This window comes from Copadichromis virginalis, linkage group LG17 (genome assembly GCF_057382275.1).
Source record: "Copadichromis virginalis isolate Kocher_CV1m ecotype Utaka linkage group LG17, C_Virginalis_male_GT1.1, whole genome shotgun sequence".
In the NCBI taxonomy this organism is placed as follows: Eukaryota; Metazoa; Chordata; class Actinopteri; order Cichliformes; family Cichlidae; genus Copadichromis; species Copadichromis virginalis.
In genome coordinates, this window is record NC_140634.1 from 12,665,593 (window position 1) to 12,684,290 (window position 18,698).

The 18,698-nt window shown below is 40.1% G+C and overlaps 2 protein-coding genes across 9 annotated transcripts; one reads left to right on the top strand and one right to left on the bottom strand.

The window, feature by feature from the left end:
* Positions 1-1,151: 1,151 nt before the first annotated feature.
* pycr3 (pyrroline-5-carboxylate reductase 3) lies at positions 1,152-12,695 on the bottom strand. Of its 5 annotated transcripts, none has more exons than XM_085437721.1 (7): positions 12,516-12,695; positions 6,880-6,973; positions 6,735-6,799; positions 4,260-4,439; positions 3,192-3,404; positions 2,235-2,327; positions 1,152-2,131 (listed from the first exon to the last, which is right to left on the bottom strand). In XM_085437721.1, exons 1-7 carry the CDS (start codon positions 12,537-12,539, stop codon positions 1,928-1,930), a joined length of 873 nt encoding a protein of 290 aa, XP_085293847.1. In that variant the 5' UTR covers positions 12,540-12,695; the 3' UTR covers positions 1,152-1,927. The 5 variants fall into 5 exon arrangements, with proteins under 5 accessions (XP_085293847.1, XP_085293848.1, XP_085293845.1 ...); XM_085437722.1 differs by lacking the exon at positions 12,516-12,695 and adding an exon at positions 10,325-10,418; XM_085437719.1 differs by lacking the exon at positions 12,516-12,695 and adding an exon at positions 9,488-10,292.
* LOC146689060 (protein brambleberry-like) lies at positions 10,610-18,224 on the top strand. Of its 4 annotated transcripts, none has more exons than XM_085437718.1 (13): positions 10,610-10,750; positions 11,948-12,780; positions 12,975-13,103; positions 13,201-13,386; positions 13,482-13,704; positions 14,055-14,171; positions 14,257-14,436; positions 14,622-14,828; positions 14,915-15,026; positions 15,693-15,754; positions 15,861-15,988; positions 16,144-16,213; positions 16,612-16,636. In XM_085437718.1, exons 2-12 carry the CDS (start codon positions 12,481-12,483, stop codon positions 16,162-16,164), a joined length of 1,665 nt encoding a protein of 554 aa, XP_085293844.1. In that variant the 5' UTR covers positions 10,610-10,750; positions 11,948-12,480; the 3' UTR covers positions 16,165-16,213; positions 16,612-16,636. The 4 variants fall into 4 exon arrangements, with proteins under 4 accessions (XP_085293844.1, XP_085293843.1, XP_085293841.1 ...); XM_085437717.1 differs by having other exon boundaries at positions 10,611-10,750; positions 16,165-16,213; positions 16,612-16,673; XM_085437715.1 differs by having other exon boundaries at positions 10,613-10,750; positions 16,092-16,213; positions 16,612-18,224.
* Positions 18,225-18,698: the final 474 nt, after the last annotated feature.

The following is an 18,698-nucleotide window of genomic DNA, read 5'->3' on the forward strand; positions in this document are numbered from 1 at the left end:
GGTCTTGAATGACAGCGGGAAGGAGGAAGAAGCGGAGAGGAAGCAAGGAACAGCGGTGATTGTGTGATCTTAGCGGGTGGGGGAGGGAAGGTATGAATCATTAATGTTGCCTCATGCTCTGTGTTGAATGTCATGTCGTTTTGATATATTAAAATTGGAATAAATGTGACACTGGAGTATTTGCATCTCACCAAATTAGGTCACAACTCAGTTTAAAGCTACACCTCATAATTTCCAACCGCTGTCTTAGTATGACAGGCTTTACTGTTTATGATACCTTCACTCAGTTATTATTGTAAGTCTCTAAATTATTTACATCTGCTGTTATAGACAAATCAGTGACAAAAAAAACAATGTTTCATTCTCTTTGATCTAGATTTCAAATCCTCTGAACTTTTTATTTCTATTGTTCAGCCAGTTCAAGTGAACAGTCTTGAATTTTGACTCATATGACGCACTGGCAGATGAACTATGTAATGTTATTCAGGGCCAGAAAAGGTACTAAATGGACTTGTCTGGAAATTTATTTTTCAAGATTACAATTAGTTTTGTGGTGCCTTTTGTTATCAGTGAACTCATGACTTTGTCCATCAATCCACACACACCCATTCATTCATTTTTTAATGTGTACACAGGTCTGGGCTGCAGTCTATAAAGAGACCAGACCTTTCCTCCCTAAATGCAAACTCAAGCTTTTTCAGAGGAATTCCCAACTGAGGCCCACCTCTCCTGGAGCAGGAAGAGGTGGGCCTCAGGTCCAAGTTGAGACCTTGCTAATGGAGAAGGGGCTCCATGTGGCCTAAGACGCAGCAAATTGTCCACCCTCTTCTACACCCACAGCACATGCTTTGTGGATCAGGCCACAGTCAAAGGGTAATACATTGTCAGTCAGATTCTTGGCTGACCACTGACTTCAGCTCTAACAATATTCAGTGTATAATTTCCCAAAACAAATTAAAACAAGAATTTATCGAATTTATCTTAAATGATTTATCCATATGGCTGCCTATTAATGTTTCTTTCTAGGCTTACTGACTCATTGTTGCAGTGGCTTGTTATCTTTTGTATTGAAGGTCAGAAATTAAGTCTGAGCTGTCAGCTAATAGCTGGTTTCAAGACTCCAAAACTAACAGAAAAATAAGGAACAGAACCTGATAACATGACACTTTATGAAAATTGATACTTATTTTTAAATTAGAACCATTTTTTTTTCCATACACCATGTTATACACAACCATACAGTAGCTATACTTGGGACACTATCATTGTACTGGAGCCACACAAATGTGATTACTCTTATCCTAAAATTTAGACGTATGCTTTATCCAAACAAATATTAAATACAATAATAATAATTTAAAAGATTAAAATGATCCACTGACTCTACATTACAATCCAATCAAGAGCAGTAAGGCAGTACAGCAATGAAGATGTTCATAACAGGGGCTTCTGTAGTGATGATGAACAATATGGTCTGCATAACAGCTTTTTTTCTACTCGTTTAGCCTCTCCTTCAGCCTTCGAGTCTCACGTGACTTTTAGTAAATGTGACAAGTTGGATTTATTCAGCATTTCGTTATTAGAATATATATCAACAAATACTGGTACAATCAAATTTGGGTTGTACCTTACTTGCATCCAAATCCAATAAGACAGGGTTATTTGAGTGCATGTAAAAACAGAAGTCATGGTCTAATATTAAACTGTCAGAATCAATTTTAAGATTAAGCCAATGTTGACTTTTAGCTTACAGAGACTGAAAGAAGATGAGAAAATGTGATTTAAAAAAGGGACAACTTGGTTTTTTTTTTTGAGTGTGATGAGAAGAGAAGAAGAAGAAAAAAAAAAAAAAGGAGTTCAGGTTTCCATGTTGGGTATTTATCAAGTTAAAAGTCTAATGAGTAGTTCTTAAAGGCAAATTTGTCCATCACTTTCTGCTCCCTGCTGTTGACTTTCGGCCGAGTTCCCTGGCTCTCTCTGTGGCGGACTCCACAGCACTCATGGTTGACGCCCTCACACCGCCTTGTTCCAGTGTGTGAAGCCCATATATGGTTGTTCCACCTGGCGTGCAGACTTCTGAGCGAAGTTGAGCTGGATGCTTCCCGGAATCACGTAACAACCTCCCAGCACCCTGCAGCAAATAGCAGCTTTCAAATATTATATTTGGACACGCAGGAGTCAGAGCTCTGAAGTGAACTGTTGTAAAACAGAAGTGAGCAAAGTGTTAAACTGACCAGAACAGTCTGAGAGGCAATGCTGTGGGCTAGAGCGCTTGGCATGCCCATTTTAACAGCTCCTTCTGCCAGAGCTTCAGCAAAAAGATACACCTGCAGAGAAGAAGCTCACTGATCAGAATAAAACATGAACTCTGTGTCAGTAAGTCATTAAAGACTCTGGAAAAAGAACAGTTAAAAGAAATCATAAAAAGCCCAAAATTGACATGACATTCATGACCATGGTGAGCTCAGGTAAACCTCTGAGCTCAACTGTGCTCACAGGAAGCTCAACTTCCAGGCAGGTACTACCAGTGACAGTGAAGAATACCACTGATTGACACATGACCTGGGTGTAAATAGATTAGAAGGACACCTAGGCAACTGGAGCCTGGAATATATAAGCAACCGTCATCTTCAAAGCAATGTGTATGGTCTGAGAAATTCATGTTACAATTGTAAACAAGAAGTTACAAAAGCCGCTTTTCCATTAGTACCTATTTTCACCACGGTTTTCAATTAGGTCCCAGTACCTGGTACCAGGGTTCCAAGCGATCCTAACAGGCACCAAGACGTCACCAGACTGCATGCCAGTGATTGGCCGGTTAGGAGTGTCATTTGATGTGTTATGAGAGCATCTCGTTCATGAAAATCAAAACCACCATTTTTGAAACCCAGCAACGGGTTAAATGGCTACCAAAAGCAATGCCATGTTCCCCAAGTCTGACGAAAAGCCACAGAGCGAGCAGCACGTATATTCTTGCCTGAACTTCCACCTTTTTTGTAGTGTTCGAGTTGCATACTAATTACGTCATGTCATGCTCGGACACATTGCTATAACAACAACCACACACATTGGGTTGTACTCTGCTGCAATGGAAAACCAGTCGATCCGAGTAGGTACTAATGGAAAAGCGGCAAAAGACTTCAGATAAAACAAATAAACCAACCAAAAGAAATAAAATCTAGGACACTCACAAAGGCTACTCCGCTCCCGCTCAGCCCAGTATGGATGTCAATCCAGGCTTCAGGTCCCTCCTCCACCAAACCACAGCGATGCAACAAGGAGCGAAGTAGTGCGCCGTCCTCCTGTTTTGCGTGTGATCCTCGAGCAAACAGGAGAGCACCTTCCTGAACTAAACACGGTAGATTTGGCATCAGCCGGATGGCAACAGAGTTCTCAGGAAGGAGCTTGAAGTTAAAAGAGGACAAATATAGATAGATCAGCATTGAAAGTTACAGCTCACCCTAAAATGAAATCTGTGCATGCACATAAGTACAATTAAATAAAAAGAATTAAAAAAAAAAAAAAAAAAATCAGCAATTAATAAAATGTAACATGCAAGTAAACAATTATAATTTGGCATATTAATAAAGAAAAATGTGCTTTTTCATAAAACATAAGAACAAGAATCATATTTTAGCATTAAAATATCCCCTTTATTAATGAGTTTGTGCACACTGGTGGATTAAGCATTAGAGAACCAAATGATGTTGTAATTACATAGACTGCTAATTTAGGGCAGCTCAGCTGTGGCATAAAGATGTAACTGGGTGATGATCTGATACATGTGAGCACTGTATATATAATTTGTGTGTGTAGTATTAGTTTCAGGTAGGAACTATTTTCTTTCCATACAACTATACCTTTATTTGGAACCTTTATTTGTGCCTCTGCCCATGAAGACAGGCGACTCTACTCTGATGTTCGCTAGCTGCACTCTTCTATTGGTAGATGGAGGTGGTATACAAAAAATACTTGAAAAACTTGAACATGAAACTGCTCAGAGAGATCTGTGGTATTTGAAATAATGGTTCGTGATTTCCATAAAGAGACACTGCTACAGAGTTAATAAAAATATACAAATTGGGGAGCTTTGAGCAACTTATACACAAGAGAAGAGAGACATCTCTGCAGCCATCTCAAAAACTCGTTCACACCATGACAGTACAGACATAAACACACTACAAGCCAAAAGAAGAACACAAATCTGATTCAGTGGTAATCTGTCCCTTAAAAGACACCAGAAACTATGTGGCACTCACCTCCTCTAACGTTGCTAGTGTTACTCCTGCTGCAACAGATACAATCATGTGTCTGCCAGTGACGTGTTGTGTGACCTCCTTGAGAACTAGCGGAACCAGGTGAGGTTTGACTGCGACAAAGACCACATCAGACCCACAAACCACCTCTATGTTGGAGTGAGTTACAGCAATGCCCAGCTCCTAAAAGCAAGCCGGTGTAATATTACTTAGCCGAAGCACTAGCTCGGACACAAGATCAAATCATGCTGATGGCACACAATTCCTTTATATTGTTAATTTTTGCAGAAGCATTTACATTTCTAGGACTTGGAAGATGTCCTCCAGTATTACAATTATTTGCTTATGACATGATTACAGTTCATGTTGCTTTCTAAAACTCTGCCATGATAACAGACTCAGTGTTGTTTCAGTGATATTAGCAAACCAGTGTTTAATGCCATGCAAAGTGCTGTTTAAGAGTTTAGAGGAGAGGAGTAAACTTTAAATGGTCAATTAATCATTTACTGGGTCAACTTTAAAAAAAAATAAATCTATTGGATATAATCCAATTATCTATTCAGCAACTTTGTTTCTCTCAACGAACAGTACAAAGTTGCAAAAAGTTATAGAAAATTATTTTTCATTCTCAGGTGAGAAAAGTGTAAAACACTCATCAGTCACCATAAAAATATGCTTTTGGGAAAAAGAAAAGAAAACAGAAAAACAAAACACTAAAGTGGTCTGACGAGTGATTAAACCCAACAACACAGTTTGCTGACTCATTTTTGGGGAAAGATTCAGCAGACTGAAGCTTAATAACCACAGCTGTCATAGACAGAAAGGTTAGGCCCCAAATCTAAAGTGGTATACATTTCCATTTCCAAGCAGTATAAGAATATATAAATGCAAAAACCACCTCTCCAAAGAGCAAATTCATATAACATTCAAATCATTAAATGTTCGTGTAAAAACACACACAAAGTTAACTTAAGTGACAAAAATAACAAGGGGTTAAGAGAAAATGCAGTATTGTTTATTGCGGTGCCCTGTAGTGGCCAGATACAATAAGGTTTTTATTTCTATTGGTCACAGTGTTGCTAAGATATGACTTTACTTTCTGTTTGTCAGCTTTCCACACTTATGATTAGCTGTGACAGCCAGAAGACCTCCCATGTCAGCTTTAGTGACAACTGAAAAGAAAAAAAAAAACAAACATTTGGGGCTTGTGAAAAATTGTAATACCCCTTCATAAAACCCAGTGGTTTCACACCGGGCTTGAGAAATCCAACGCTTCCTTGTTTTTTAAAATCTAAACTAAACTTTGATGCACTGATCTATTGATGCAAGCCGAAAGACGATGGCCGTAATCTAGGAACTGACTTAAAAAATGATCTCTGACTTCATTAACACTGAAACTGATAAATGGACTCTGGTCAGGACGCGCTTTAATGATCCTTAAAATAACCTTTGACAAGAAACCTTTATGTGGATCTGGTTCAGGCTGACCCAATGAGACCATTTAAGGTGATTTTCAGTAGAAAATACATCGAGTTCAGATTCTGAATTTCAGACATTGTACCTTTCAAAACATGGAGGCATCATTTAATGACTGAATTTCAACCTGTGACCACATTTTAACATGAACTGCTTAGAAAACAGACTGTCTGCAGTTTTGCCTTAAAGTCATGTCAGGTTCACAGTCACATCATCCCCAACATCCCAGCTGTGGCAGACATTTTTTTTTTAATAAGGACAAATGATTGATCATTGATCAGTTTTATATACGTTTGATTGAAACAGATTGCTACAGTAAATGTTAGCGGTACAGGAACCTAACTGACAGCCTGACACCTGCATTATTATACAAAGTATTAGCATTAGAAAGATGGGGAGCACAGATTTTATATTCTGACCAGGTCATAGATCAATGATGTAATCGCCATTTCCATCCCTAAATATAGACGAATGAATGATCGTAAAAGTGCTCATGTTAATTACAAAAAACCCCACATCATCTAACTGGGATTTTAGCATTTTTAAAACAAACTTTTGCAGTTTCATTTACTCCAGTATGTCCTCTGATGGTGACTTTATGAATGAAGAAATGAACGTGGATGTCAGTCAGTCGTTTTAGGTGCAGCAAGAGGGAAGAGAAAGAAACTCAGAGCAGGTTAAGTTCACAGAGTTTACCGATTGACTGACTCAAAGTTTAAGTTAACCGTCTTTCTGGAACAGAAAAGCCAGAATTTTCCTCATCTCAGAGTTAAAAAATTCAGTTGTTAGTAAACCTGATTCCCAGAATAGGGACCATGTCTACGAAAAGGTAAAAATGTTACAAATACTTACGCTGCTTAAAAATAACTGGCTGCTTCACTAGTTTTAGACTGAACTGTAAACTGATCTTCACCATAACTGCTTACTTCAATGCAAAATGATTCACACTGAGAACTTAAATGATAGAACAATAAACAAGATGGAAAAAAACCTCCACAATACCTGAAAGCGTCCCAGATTCCTTGAGGATGGTGCACTAACTTTGACGTTTGCAGGAAGGACATTTCCTACAAAGAGAACATTTATTAAATACCAATGTGTCCTTCATTCCAGTCCTCCTCACTTCTTCAGTTCTCTCTACACTCACCGGATAAGATGCCTTTGGCGATGCCAAACGCCATGTTCCCTGCACCGATAAAGCCAATCTTAAGCTGAGAGTCCATCTCAGGGTCCATTTTGATCTGAAACCAAAGCAGGCAGCAGGTTACAGCAGGAACATCGAGATAACATGATGCCAGTGATTAAAAATCACCATGATGACGCATTTTCCACTGTAACAAGGGTTTCACACGTTGTTGTTTGAAGATATTAAACTGTGTACATTTTACAGACCAAAAATAAATAAACTCAGGGAATGAATCCAGACAAGAATCAACACTAAAAACGTCACCACTCCAAAGACAATCAATTTGTGTTCAGATCTTTGTGTCCATGCATATGAGAAACCCGATTACTATGAGAAATCAGGTTAAAGCAAAAAAACAAAACAAACTCACACATATATGATAAATCCTAGTTGACAGGTGGTCAGTAATCAGATTCCCCTCCCTCCTCCAGTAAAATGCTGCCACAGCCTGGTTTCCCTGTCATAGGTCATTATGAAACGGCATCCTTTACCCAGTTCTGGGTTTGCAGGACAAAAAAAGGCTTAAGTACAGAAACCAGTCAGTGTGCACATCCGATTTCTCTCGTGTTTGGACTGCAGCCTGTATCACTGTATGTGGTCAATGAGCAACTGAATATTGTTGGTTTGACTGAACCTAGAAACACGTGACTCACACTCAACTGCCAGTCTCCCAATTAAACAAAGACAGTCAATAGAAGCGCACATGAAAATATGAATAAACCCCACTAAAGATGCAGTGGAAAAAATAACAGTGGTGTTTGGACACATGTTGCAGAGACAATAATTTAAGTGTTTGTTGGGGTACACCTGGATTAATATAGAATTAAAATTGTTGCGTTTTTGTTGATCGATATTATAGTGTTGTTATTAGTGTTGTACATGTTTCTACACAACATCATACCTACTAATTCAGGAATCTGAATTACCCTTGTAATGGAAACACTTTAATAGGAAGCAGTGTATTTTTGTATATGTAAAAATGTAAATTTGACTATGTTGATACTGAAAGCTTTTCCTATGTTTTGTTTGGAAAATGATTCGAGACCGTTACTTACCTGACAGAATATTAGAAACACCTTATTTCAGTAACTGAGAGAGTCACTCTGACATTACAGTCTTAATGAATATAGAACTGATTGCCAGACAGGTATACTGTATTTAAATTTAAAAAAGTGAGCTACACCTAATATCAGTGTATACTGTAATCCAGATGTATTAAAAAACAAGCAGACTATGACATCATGTAGCATGATCTACTGACTATTATGGCATATTTGGGCCATTTGAAGTTTAATTATGGAGCCAGAGAAAGGGTGTGTTTTCTTGCAAATTTAGTTGTAGTCTGATTTTTTCATAACAAACATACAAGTTCAATATTGGAGTGCATCTGTTTTTGATTTTTTGTAAATCTTTTTCTTCCCATTTTAAATTTGACACTTTAATATTTGAATCTACAGTAATGTGCAAACATCTTGAGTCACCCATCAATACTTTATCTTTTGCTTCCACCCTGCATGTGTGATGCTTTGGGCTCTTCGGTTTCATCAGAAATTGTCTCTGTGGAAGACGGTTTGCCATTGTTAAGGAAGGGAAATCAGGAGGCTGAGGTATGCAAATTAAACAAGAACTAGGTTGAAAATCAGACGCTCGGGTCTTATGAACTGATGAATCTAAATGTGAAATTTTTGGTTCAAATGATGTCCAGAGGAGGTCAGGAAAGAGGTACAAGAGTTAGTGTCTACAGCTATCGGTAAAACATGTGGAGGTTCTGTCATGGTTTAGGGCTGCATTTCAGCCAGTGGCGTTTTTGATCTTGCCAAAACTGCCATAATACCATCAGATTTTGATCCACCATGCAATACTATCAAAAAACCTGACTGGCAACGGCATCATTTTTCAACAGGTCAAAAGCCCAGACACATGGCCAATGCAGTAAAAGCATAACTGGACAATGGAACATAAAAAAAATAAATAAATAAATAAAAAAAAAGACAATGGGGCGTGATCAGCCATGGACTGATCTCCCCAGAACTTCAACATTACTGAAGCAGTGTGGGATCATCTTAACTGAGGCAAAAAGCAGCAAAAATTTCCTTCAAGACGCCTGGAGATCTATTCTTGAAGACAAAGAAGTCAAAAGGCAATCAAAGCAAATATTGACTTTCAAGCTTGTTAGAGTTGTACAAACTGTTTTTGCCTTATATTCTGTATTTTCATGCATGCTTTGATTTCTCAATAATTCATCACACCCATTTCACATTTTCCTAGCAAAATAACTGAATGAGAAGTGACTCAAGACTTTTGCACATTACTGTATCCCGGTTCTCTCCTTCTAAATTTAGGGCTTTATACTGCCAGAATATTTGAACGTCTTCCCTTTTGAAAGTTGTATAAGTTTATATCTTTAAATTAGAATATTCGACACATTTACTTTCCGAAATTTTGAATTTCCAAGGAATTAATCCCCGTCTTCCCAGGCGCCATATTTCAGTTATTTTAATACCTACAATGGCCCTCCTACGTCATCGTAAATTACATACGACACCGCCTCCACGGTTATCACCCCTACAATTAAATCCAGGTTCTGGGTGGTATTGTCCGGGCAGGGCTGCGGCCAGTGTAGTACTGATGCTTCGCCATCTGACTCTTCTGTCACCTCGTCGTTTCTGTCAGAGTTAACCCCGGGTCCCACCAGAGGGTGTCTGGACTCCATAATAGCGACCATCGTCTTTTCATAGCGCCACCAGCCCTGTATTTTAGTTGGGGCCGGGGAGTCGGGCTCTCGCTTGCACTTGTAGTATGCGCTTTTGAGAAGTTTCCAGCGAAACTTTAATTGGTCCACGGATCTGTGATAACCAGCCGCTGTCATTCTCCTGTGTGCCACTTTGAACAGTTTGTTATTCCTCACTTTCCTTCCGTCTAAGCACTTCTTCATGTCCAGCTCCTTGAGAATTTCCAGAAACAACTCCGTTTCCTTCACGTCCCAGTTCTGCTTCTTGATGCCAGAATCGTCCATTGTTTTAGCAATGCAGTCTCATGAAAACTCACACGAACTAGCGTTCACACGGCTAGGTTGCTAATAGGTGCTAGCATGCCTGCTGTAGCATGAGCTGTTGTGATGTTGCTAGTTTAAAATCTTTAAGCAGTATTTAGCACGGAATCTTCAAAACCGAATCAATAAAAGGATTACAATTCTGCGTTTTAAACCCTCTAAACATGAAAAAAAAAAAAAGCCCCGCTCATGCATCTGAATAGGAATAGCTTGAAAATAATCCAGGAGAGATTAGATTAGAAACACAATGCACGTGTTTCTTTTTGACTGGACAACTATAAAGTAACACGGAGTGACACAAACACGATAGCGTGAACAAAACCGGGTAACGCTGGCGGTAGGACATTTATTCACCTGATTTGTGTTTCAGATTTGCTGATATCCGGCGTTTTGGCAACCGCAAACAGAAGTTAAATTGAAACCGTGGATGCACCCAGAGCATACACAGAGCCAACCAGCTGACTCTAGCTCCACTGTTGGTTCGTTTGGTTTTTATTTCACTGTCGCTGCTGTTCCAGGTGGGCGGCGCCGCTCAGCATCCTCTGCGAAACATTCCGCGCATACCGGGTTTTTTTTTCCCGCCGTGTCCAGGACGTTTCAACCGTGAAATAAATGAAACGCACCTTTTTAAAGAACGTCTGCCATTCCATTGGTTGTGGCCTCGTCGTGACGAGAAGCTTTAAACGGGTTGAAGAAAGTTAGTGTCTGTCATTTGAATCAGCTGTGTGAGGGGGACGGGGGCGAGTGTTTTACCTTGTCAAGGACCTCCTTGAACAACAGGTATTTGTTTACAAATTATTCTATTTTATGCATTTAATAGGGCGTTTTTATTTTAACTGTTCATACATTTCGCAAAATATGATAGCTAATTTTTTGTTATTTTTTAATGACTGCAGTATTTTAAAATCGGGGAAAACAACTTAACATTTTTACAGTAAGCTAATTAGCTTCGTTTCCGTCCCGTTTAAGTCATGCAAAAGTGATTATTTGTTAATTAAATGATGTTACTGCAAGTATTCAGCAGAGCGCTGCAGCAGTGGGCATGCCTGGGCAAGCCTCGGTAGGCTCTTCATTCAATCAGAGAAATAAATGGTAGTTGTTATTTCCACATTGTCTAATGCATCCAATGCAGCAGAAACACTTTATAGTCATATACAGAATGCTAAATGCTAAACATCGTCACAATATTCGTTTAAATATGCACAGATCATCAACAATGTTGAAACCACCTGGCTAATGTTTTGTAGCTGACGGTCTCACCACCAGAACAGCTCTGACCAGTCCGGACATTTCCATAAATGCCTGAGTGGAATGAGCTCTGGGCAGTTTGGTGCTCGGGTCATTGCCTTGGGCTCTTTGCTAAAGCTGTCCCTGAGCAGGTTTTGCCCTGTGGTTTAGGCACGTTATCAAGGGGTGTTACGATACGACCACTTAACATCCACAGGATTTAAGTTGGTTAAACATTTTTAGTTCTTCTCTCCACTGGTCAATAGTTTCGATGCGTTGGCTGATTTGCTCTGTTGCTTTTTGTACACGGCTCAACAACAAAAAAGAAAATTAAAGCAACACATCAGATCTGAGGGTTAAAAAAAAATCATGCTGCATATCTACACTGATATGAAAATGATCACCTTACAGAGGGCTGAATTCAAAGACATATTGAAAATCAAAGTAAAAAAATGATGCAGGAGGCTAGTCCACTTTGCGGAAATTTTAATTGCAGCTAGTCATAATGGTACTTAGTAATTTGTATGGACCCCTGCCTGCCCCCTGCCCAATGTGCTTGTAAGCATGCCTGACAAGGTCCGGGCATGGTGATGGTATCCTGAGGGAATCTCCTCCCAGATCCGGACAGTCTAAGATGCAACCTGCTGGTGTTCAATTAGTTGAAACATAATGTTCTACAGGTGTTCTACTGGATTAAGGTAAGGAAAGCATGGGGGGCCAGTCAGTAATATCAACTCTGTCCTCCTCCAGGAACTACCTTCATACTCTCGCTACATGAGGCCAGGCAATGTTGTGCAGCAGAGAACATCAGTGGTGGGCCTGCTAATTCTGGTATTCTCTGGCAAATGCCAGTCAGGCTCCATGGTGTGGGCAGTGAGCACAGTGCCCACTAGAGGACGTTGGGTCCTCGGGTCACCCTCATGAAGTCTGTGATTGTTTAGTGAGAGACCTTCACACCAGGGTCCTGCTGGAGGTCCTTTTATAAGAGTGTGGCAGTGTTTATCCTGTTACTCCTTGCACGAAGGAACAGACACTGATGGGATAAGGACCCTCTACAGCACTGCTCACCTCTGAGTAACTGCCTCCCAAAAGTGATTTAAAAAAAAAAAAAAAAAAAACAACCCATAAACACACCTAAACTCAGAAGAGTTGAAGCTGCAAAGGGTGGGCCGACATCATATTAAACTCTTTAGATTAAGAGTAGGATGAGAAATTCTTATGTATGTGAAGGCAGACGAGCAGTTACTTTTGGCAGTATAGTGTGGTTGCAGGGATTATGAGAAATGTATTTCCCATGTTTGATGATTTGCATGCGCACCTTGTCATGTTCTGATCCAGACATGGGTCACCTCATCCACTACCTGCACCTCCTGCTGGCCTGTCAGTGTCTCGCGGTCAACGGGCTGTTTGAGTGGCTGAGGCTGACAGAGGCACCTCGAGCAGCAGCGCCTCTTCAACCAGCTGCAGTGGCTCCAGCACATCTTGCCAAAGATGCTCAGTTTGAGATGGCAACTGCAGATGAGAAGTTTTTAGCTGAGGCAAAGCAGATGGCGCTCAGCCCATTGGACAGCTGTCATTACAGGGTATGTGGGCCTTGAAAATGTGTATTTAATCCAACGGACAAATAAAATGTTTTTGAACAATATTAGGTTTGAGTTTGGAGAAGGCTGGGCAACAGTGTTATTAAGTGTCTTTCATATAAAATTCTCATGGCACAGTTTTCAATACATTGTTTAAACAGAGGAATCATGTTTCTCTGGTTTGTCTCCTCCTGTAGGTGATCGCTCGGCTAAAGTCGAGCTGTGACAGCCTCTCAGAAGAAAAGCTCGCAAAGCTCGGAGTGGAACTGTTTAACTGCCAGGCAGAGATTGAGGGGCGCCAGACGTACCTATGCACAGAGGAGATGGTAAAAATACGATCTTGTAGTACTTGTCAGAAATGGCTTTAAAAATATAATGAAAAAATATATAATGTTGTGTGCTAATCTCAATTTTATGTGTTAGACCATCAAAGAGTGCACAGCAGACATGGATTCAGATACATGGAATGCTTACCACATAGTGAGCAACCGAGCGCGCTCCGTTTGTTATGCAACTCGACAGCAGCTTTTCCGGCGCAGAGCAGAGCACACAGTCAATGCACTCATCTCCACAGCCACCAGCCAGCTAGATGCAATGAAGGACCTGAAGGTAAGGCTGGGTTTAAAAAAAAATAAAATAAAAATAAAATTATTTTTATTTTGCAAATCAGTGGTTTCTTGGATTCATGGATCATTTTCAAACAGGAGGGCCAGGTAGAGTTGAAAGAACTGACTGCAGCATCACTGGACAAGCTGCTTGAAGGCCACAGTGTTCTGCAGGCTCAACAGGGGAAGCTCCACGAGGGCCAGGAGCAGATGACGAGTTCACTGAGGGACAACCTGGAGCGTCTGGGTCAGGAAAAAGCTCTCATCGCCTCTGGACAGGAGTTGGTAGCTCAGCTCATTCAGGGAATTACACAAAGAATGGGTGAGAATTTTACATTTTTCTGTATTTTTATTCTATTCTGTTAAAATTGACTTTGAGCGCGACTGCAAATAATCCGACATAAAGGCTCTTTTCATGTGCTAACAGTCAAATTGCAGCAGTTTGTAAATGGGTTTACTACTGACCATGGATAAAAGAAACTGTTTGTCAAAGTACTCGAAAATGACCTGATACAGTTCGATGTGCTGAATGACTTCTGGAAGTTTTAACTTTCCCCTTTTAAATAAGATAAAATATTGAACTGCAATTCTCTTTAAGAAAACTCTGTAAACACACCTGATGCCACATCATGTAGCATGGATTTTATTCTTTCTGTCCACCTTTTATTTTAGAGAATGTGAGCGAGCATCTTCAAATCCAGGGCTCTGAGGTGCAGGACAGCCACAAGGCGATTGTCAAGGACCTGGCAGATGTAAGACACCAAGCTCAGGACATCTATCAGAAAATTGGTAAATGGCTGAAATCATTTGTAGTTTATAAAACTATCCCCCCCAAGCAATGTGCTTACATATCTTTTTGTATGTGGCTGAGTAGACCACAGTATGATAGAGTTTCTGCAGTATCAGGATCAGACCTCCCAGTACTACACTGACCTGATGAACAAGTTGGAGCGCATGAACAGCACCCTGGGAGGCATGCTGCACTACCTCGATAAGATGCAGAGCCGCATAGAGGACAGGCTTCACATGATCCAGGGCTACCTCGGATGGGCAGGTGAGACACGGCAGCCATAGGGCACACTCCCTTTTTATAGGGTCTTTTCCTGCTACAGAGAAGTTGGATAATTGACTGTCAGCAGGACATATTTAGAAATTAATTCTTTACATTCTCTTTGACTAAAAAAAAAAGGTTTCTGTATGACTTAAGAATTCTTTTTCTTGTGCTTTTTGCTTGAACAGGTTTAAGTCTGACAGCTATATGGACGTGCATCACACACACAGGCTACTTTGTACTGTGTGCAGTCCTGCTGACATTCCTGCACTGTCCTGGTTTCTCTCGAGCCATGCTGCTGCTAATTGTGCCTCTGAATGCAGTTGCTGAAGTCAACCAGCAGCCAGCGCTGGATCTCACCAGCCTCAGCCTGCTGCTGCTCACTCTGTCTCTGGGTATAAACATAAAGTCACTTATGAGGAAAATACATTAGCTGCAGTTTTCTGAAGCATTTGTCACAGTGTGAATTTTGTTTCTGCAGGTCACTGGTTTGTGAATCAGCTGTGGGCATGTTTCCAGATCACGAAAAAGCTGACCAGTCCACTGCTACTCAGCTCGTGCACCATTGTGGAACCGCAGAAGCAGCCTTGCAAGTGAGTATGTTGCACACTAGAACTGCAACTTGCGTATTGGTCTTTGAAAATGTTCAATTTAACGGACTTCACTGAATGTTAAGGCCATCACCATCTTGGTGTTTTGAAACTGGACATGGAAGAGGGGTGACGTCTGCTTGCTGATGGACACTGGTTGCAGCTATCAATTATAATATAGAGCAGGGGTCCCCAATCCCAGTCCACGAGGGCTGGTGTCCTGCAGGTTTTAGATCTCACCCTGGGTCAACACACCTGAATCACATGATTAGTTCATTACCAAGAACTTCAAGACATGTTGAGAAGGTAATTTATCCATTTAAATCAGCTGTGATGGATCAAGGACACATCTAAAACCTGCAGGGACACCGGCCCTCATGGACTGGGATTGGGGACCCCTGATATAGAGACAGTAATTTATTAAAATGAGCACAATGTTGTAGATGTTAAACTTAGCTAATGATTTAATCCGACTCAATCAGAAACTCTTGAGTTCACTGGTCAGTGCTCAAACTGTTAACTGATGATTTGTTCGAGTAAAAAATGAATTTTGAACTCTACACGGTCAGTAAGAGCTTCAGGCAGTAGAACATGTATTATTGTCTACACCAAATTAACAATGATTCCTTTTGCATCTATTGGACCCATTTTCTATCCTTTTGTGCTCAGAGATGAAAAAGATGACATCATTGAGGAAGACGACCTATTGAATCCGGACAGCTTTTTATCAGGTGGGAAGCACATGCTGAACCTTTTTACAGTGAATCCTGTTCAAGAGCAGTGCTCTTTCTATAAATTCAGCTTCTCAGTTTTGCTGTCAAACATGTTTGTGTTCAGGTGAACTTGGCATATCAGCTGTGTCTCCACCTCAGGGGAAGCTTACGCCAGAGTCGAGGCTTATGCCAGTAATTGGTAAACCAAATCACTCCACTCCCAGGTTTATACCAAAGCCACTTTCTTCAGCGGTAAGCAAACTGAGTTAATGCTTTCAGAAATGCAAAAACTGTATTCTCAGTGCATCACTAGTGGCAAGCAAGACAAATATTGTTTAATTGAAATCTGTTTTAGGCTCTTTGTTACGATATACCCCTGAGTAACCTGGAAGGTGTTTTTGATTCAGTCACTGACTCGTCTGATTTAGGGAATGATTCACGAAGTGCAAGACCCACTCCATCGTTAGTCAGCAACAGGTCAGTAGCTCCAGTTACATGCACATATTTTATTTATTTATTTTTTCTGTTTGAAGAGCTAAATTGTTTATATGGACTGTGATTTAATGTACTTTGGTGTGTGGGTGGGTGGGTGTGTGTGTGTGTGTAACCCTGACATTTGAAATGAGCATGTCATGTTAGGGATTCTAGCTGCCAGTTCATTGCTATGTTACTGATACCAGTTTTCACTGAAATCATACAGAAATAGAAGTAAGAGTCTCCAAGAGCTTTTGGCCTATAGGAGTTGTTTCAATGTATACTGACCTCATTATTTGAAACTGTGGAATTAATAATTACCCTCCAATATAACCTCATTATAATGAGTAAAGGGGAAATATGAATTGTTAAAGGGCATCTTTCTGTTTTTCTGCCTTCAGCTCAGTGTCAGGCCGTCAGCTGTGCAATGGCCTCACAAAAAGAGGAAAAGTCTGTAAGAAGAGAGCCGTGCCAGGACAGGAGTACTGCAGAGTCCACGAAGGGGGGCACTCCTCGTATGTCCAGTTTTAACAGGCTCAGCCGTCTTTGTTGTCTGTAAAAACTGTATACAGTAATGAAATATTGTTTTTACTAAGTTCTGTCTGCACTGCAGACAGCAGTAAGATTGCTGAATGAAAATTACATCTGTAGATATTTTAAATGGTTTTTAGACGTTTATTTAGCTTTCGTGTTTAATAAAAATGAAAACTTATCAAAATTAGCTTTGTCAGAGTATGTGCATGTACACACAAGGAACTGGGCTCAGTTTTTTCTTAATTCCATGCTCTTTATTGCTTTCAATGTACCTAAGAGAACATGGAAACAGACAGTAGCAATGTGCCACAGATGAACATGTATAGCCTATTCATAGTGGTGGGTAACTGGTTCTATATATAGATGGAGGGAGAGAGTTATGTGAATTTGTATAGTATATTTTTTTTCTCATTTCTTTTCTAAATGTACTTGTATATTGTTCACATGTTGAAATAAATTACCTATCAATCAATCAATTTGAGTATGTGTAATATAGGTATAACCAAAGAGTATTTACTGCATGGTTTGTTTCAGTAAAAGCTGTGGTGGACGTTTTAGTAGAGACAACATGTAAGCAATGGCCTGTGAAAAGCTGTTCTGTAGCACCTACCAAAGGGAGGAACTGGAAGAGGTTGTATCCTGGGTGTGAGTGTTTCCTAATTCTGAGTTTGTACAAATCGTTTCTTGCAGACCTGACTTGTCCACTGTAGTCTGTTCTCGTCCTCTTTGGTTTGATTAATACACTGATGGTCATGCAGTAAACAGACTGGATTACTGCAGAGTAGAAATGGACCAATAGCTCCTGAGCTGGTGCAGGAGGTCCATCCTCTTCTGGGCCTCTTTGATAATTTTGTATTAGGTGGCAACAGACTGGATCCCTGAAACCTGAAGGAGCATGTTCAGCTGTTTAACCCCTCATTGGTATGCAGACTCATCACCAACCTTCACAAGTCTCATGATCACCATGCCATCTGCAAACCTCACGTTTTTAAATAGGCTGGTGTTTTGAGGTGCAGTCGTTTGTGTATGAGGATCTGCATTCCTCAAGGGCCGATGTCCTGCAGGTTTTAGATAGCACCCTGGTTCAACAAACCCGAATCAAATATTAGTTCATTACCTCTGGAGAACTTCAAGACATGTTGAGGAGGTAATTTAGCCATTTAAATCAGCTGTGTTGGATCAAGGACATCTAAAACCTGCAGGACACTGGCCCTTGAGGCCTGAAGGTTCCCCAACCCTGATCTATACACTTCTGTATACATCAGGGTTCTGTGTCTGTTATAAAGTGAAGCATGAGTAGTGCTGTCCAGCAGAACTGAATCCTTGTTTTGTTTTTATGGCATATGAACATATAGAGAAATAAAAATCTCAATCTGTGACATGTCTTTCATTTCAAGGGTAGGACACTTGAGACACATTGCAAATATAAAATATTTATTTTGCTCTGATTAGTTTAAAAAAACAAAAAAACAAAACAAAACACTAGCCCACATAATGCTCAATTATATAAGCTGGATCAATCAAATCCCAAACCCTTCAATAACAAACTAAGTCAAAACAATTCTGATTTCTGAATGTTATGTTGTGCCAGCACCTGGATTACAAGAGTGAAGCAGCCCATTTCCTATGGGCTCAAAATGTGGTCATAAATATTTTGTACTTGTAAATCAGGATTTGTGTTTAAAAAAATAAAGATTTGTGTTGGTATAAACAATTTGTATATGTAAAAAAAGATTTGTGCGTGCATAAAAAAAATTTGTGTGTGGACTTAGCCAAAAAAACCCTGCAAGTTACAAGTACGAATTTTGACCCTATTTTTCTTCCTTTCATCTGATTGGTCAATGTCATGTCAATCACAAATGTAACAATCCAATCAGAGAACAGATGGGTTTGGCTGTCAGAAGGGTGCTTTTTTTGAACTGCAGGTCTTTGAAGGGAATAAATGCCCTTTTAC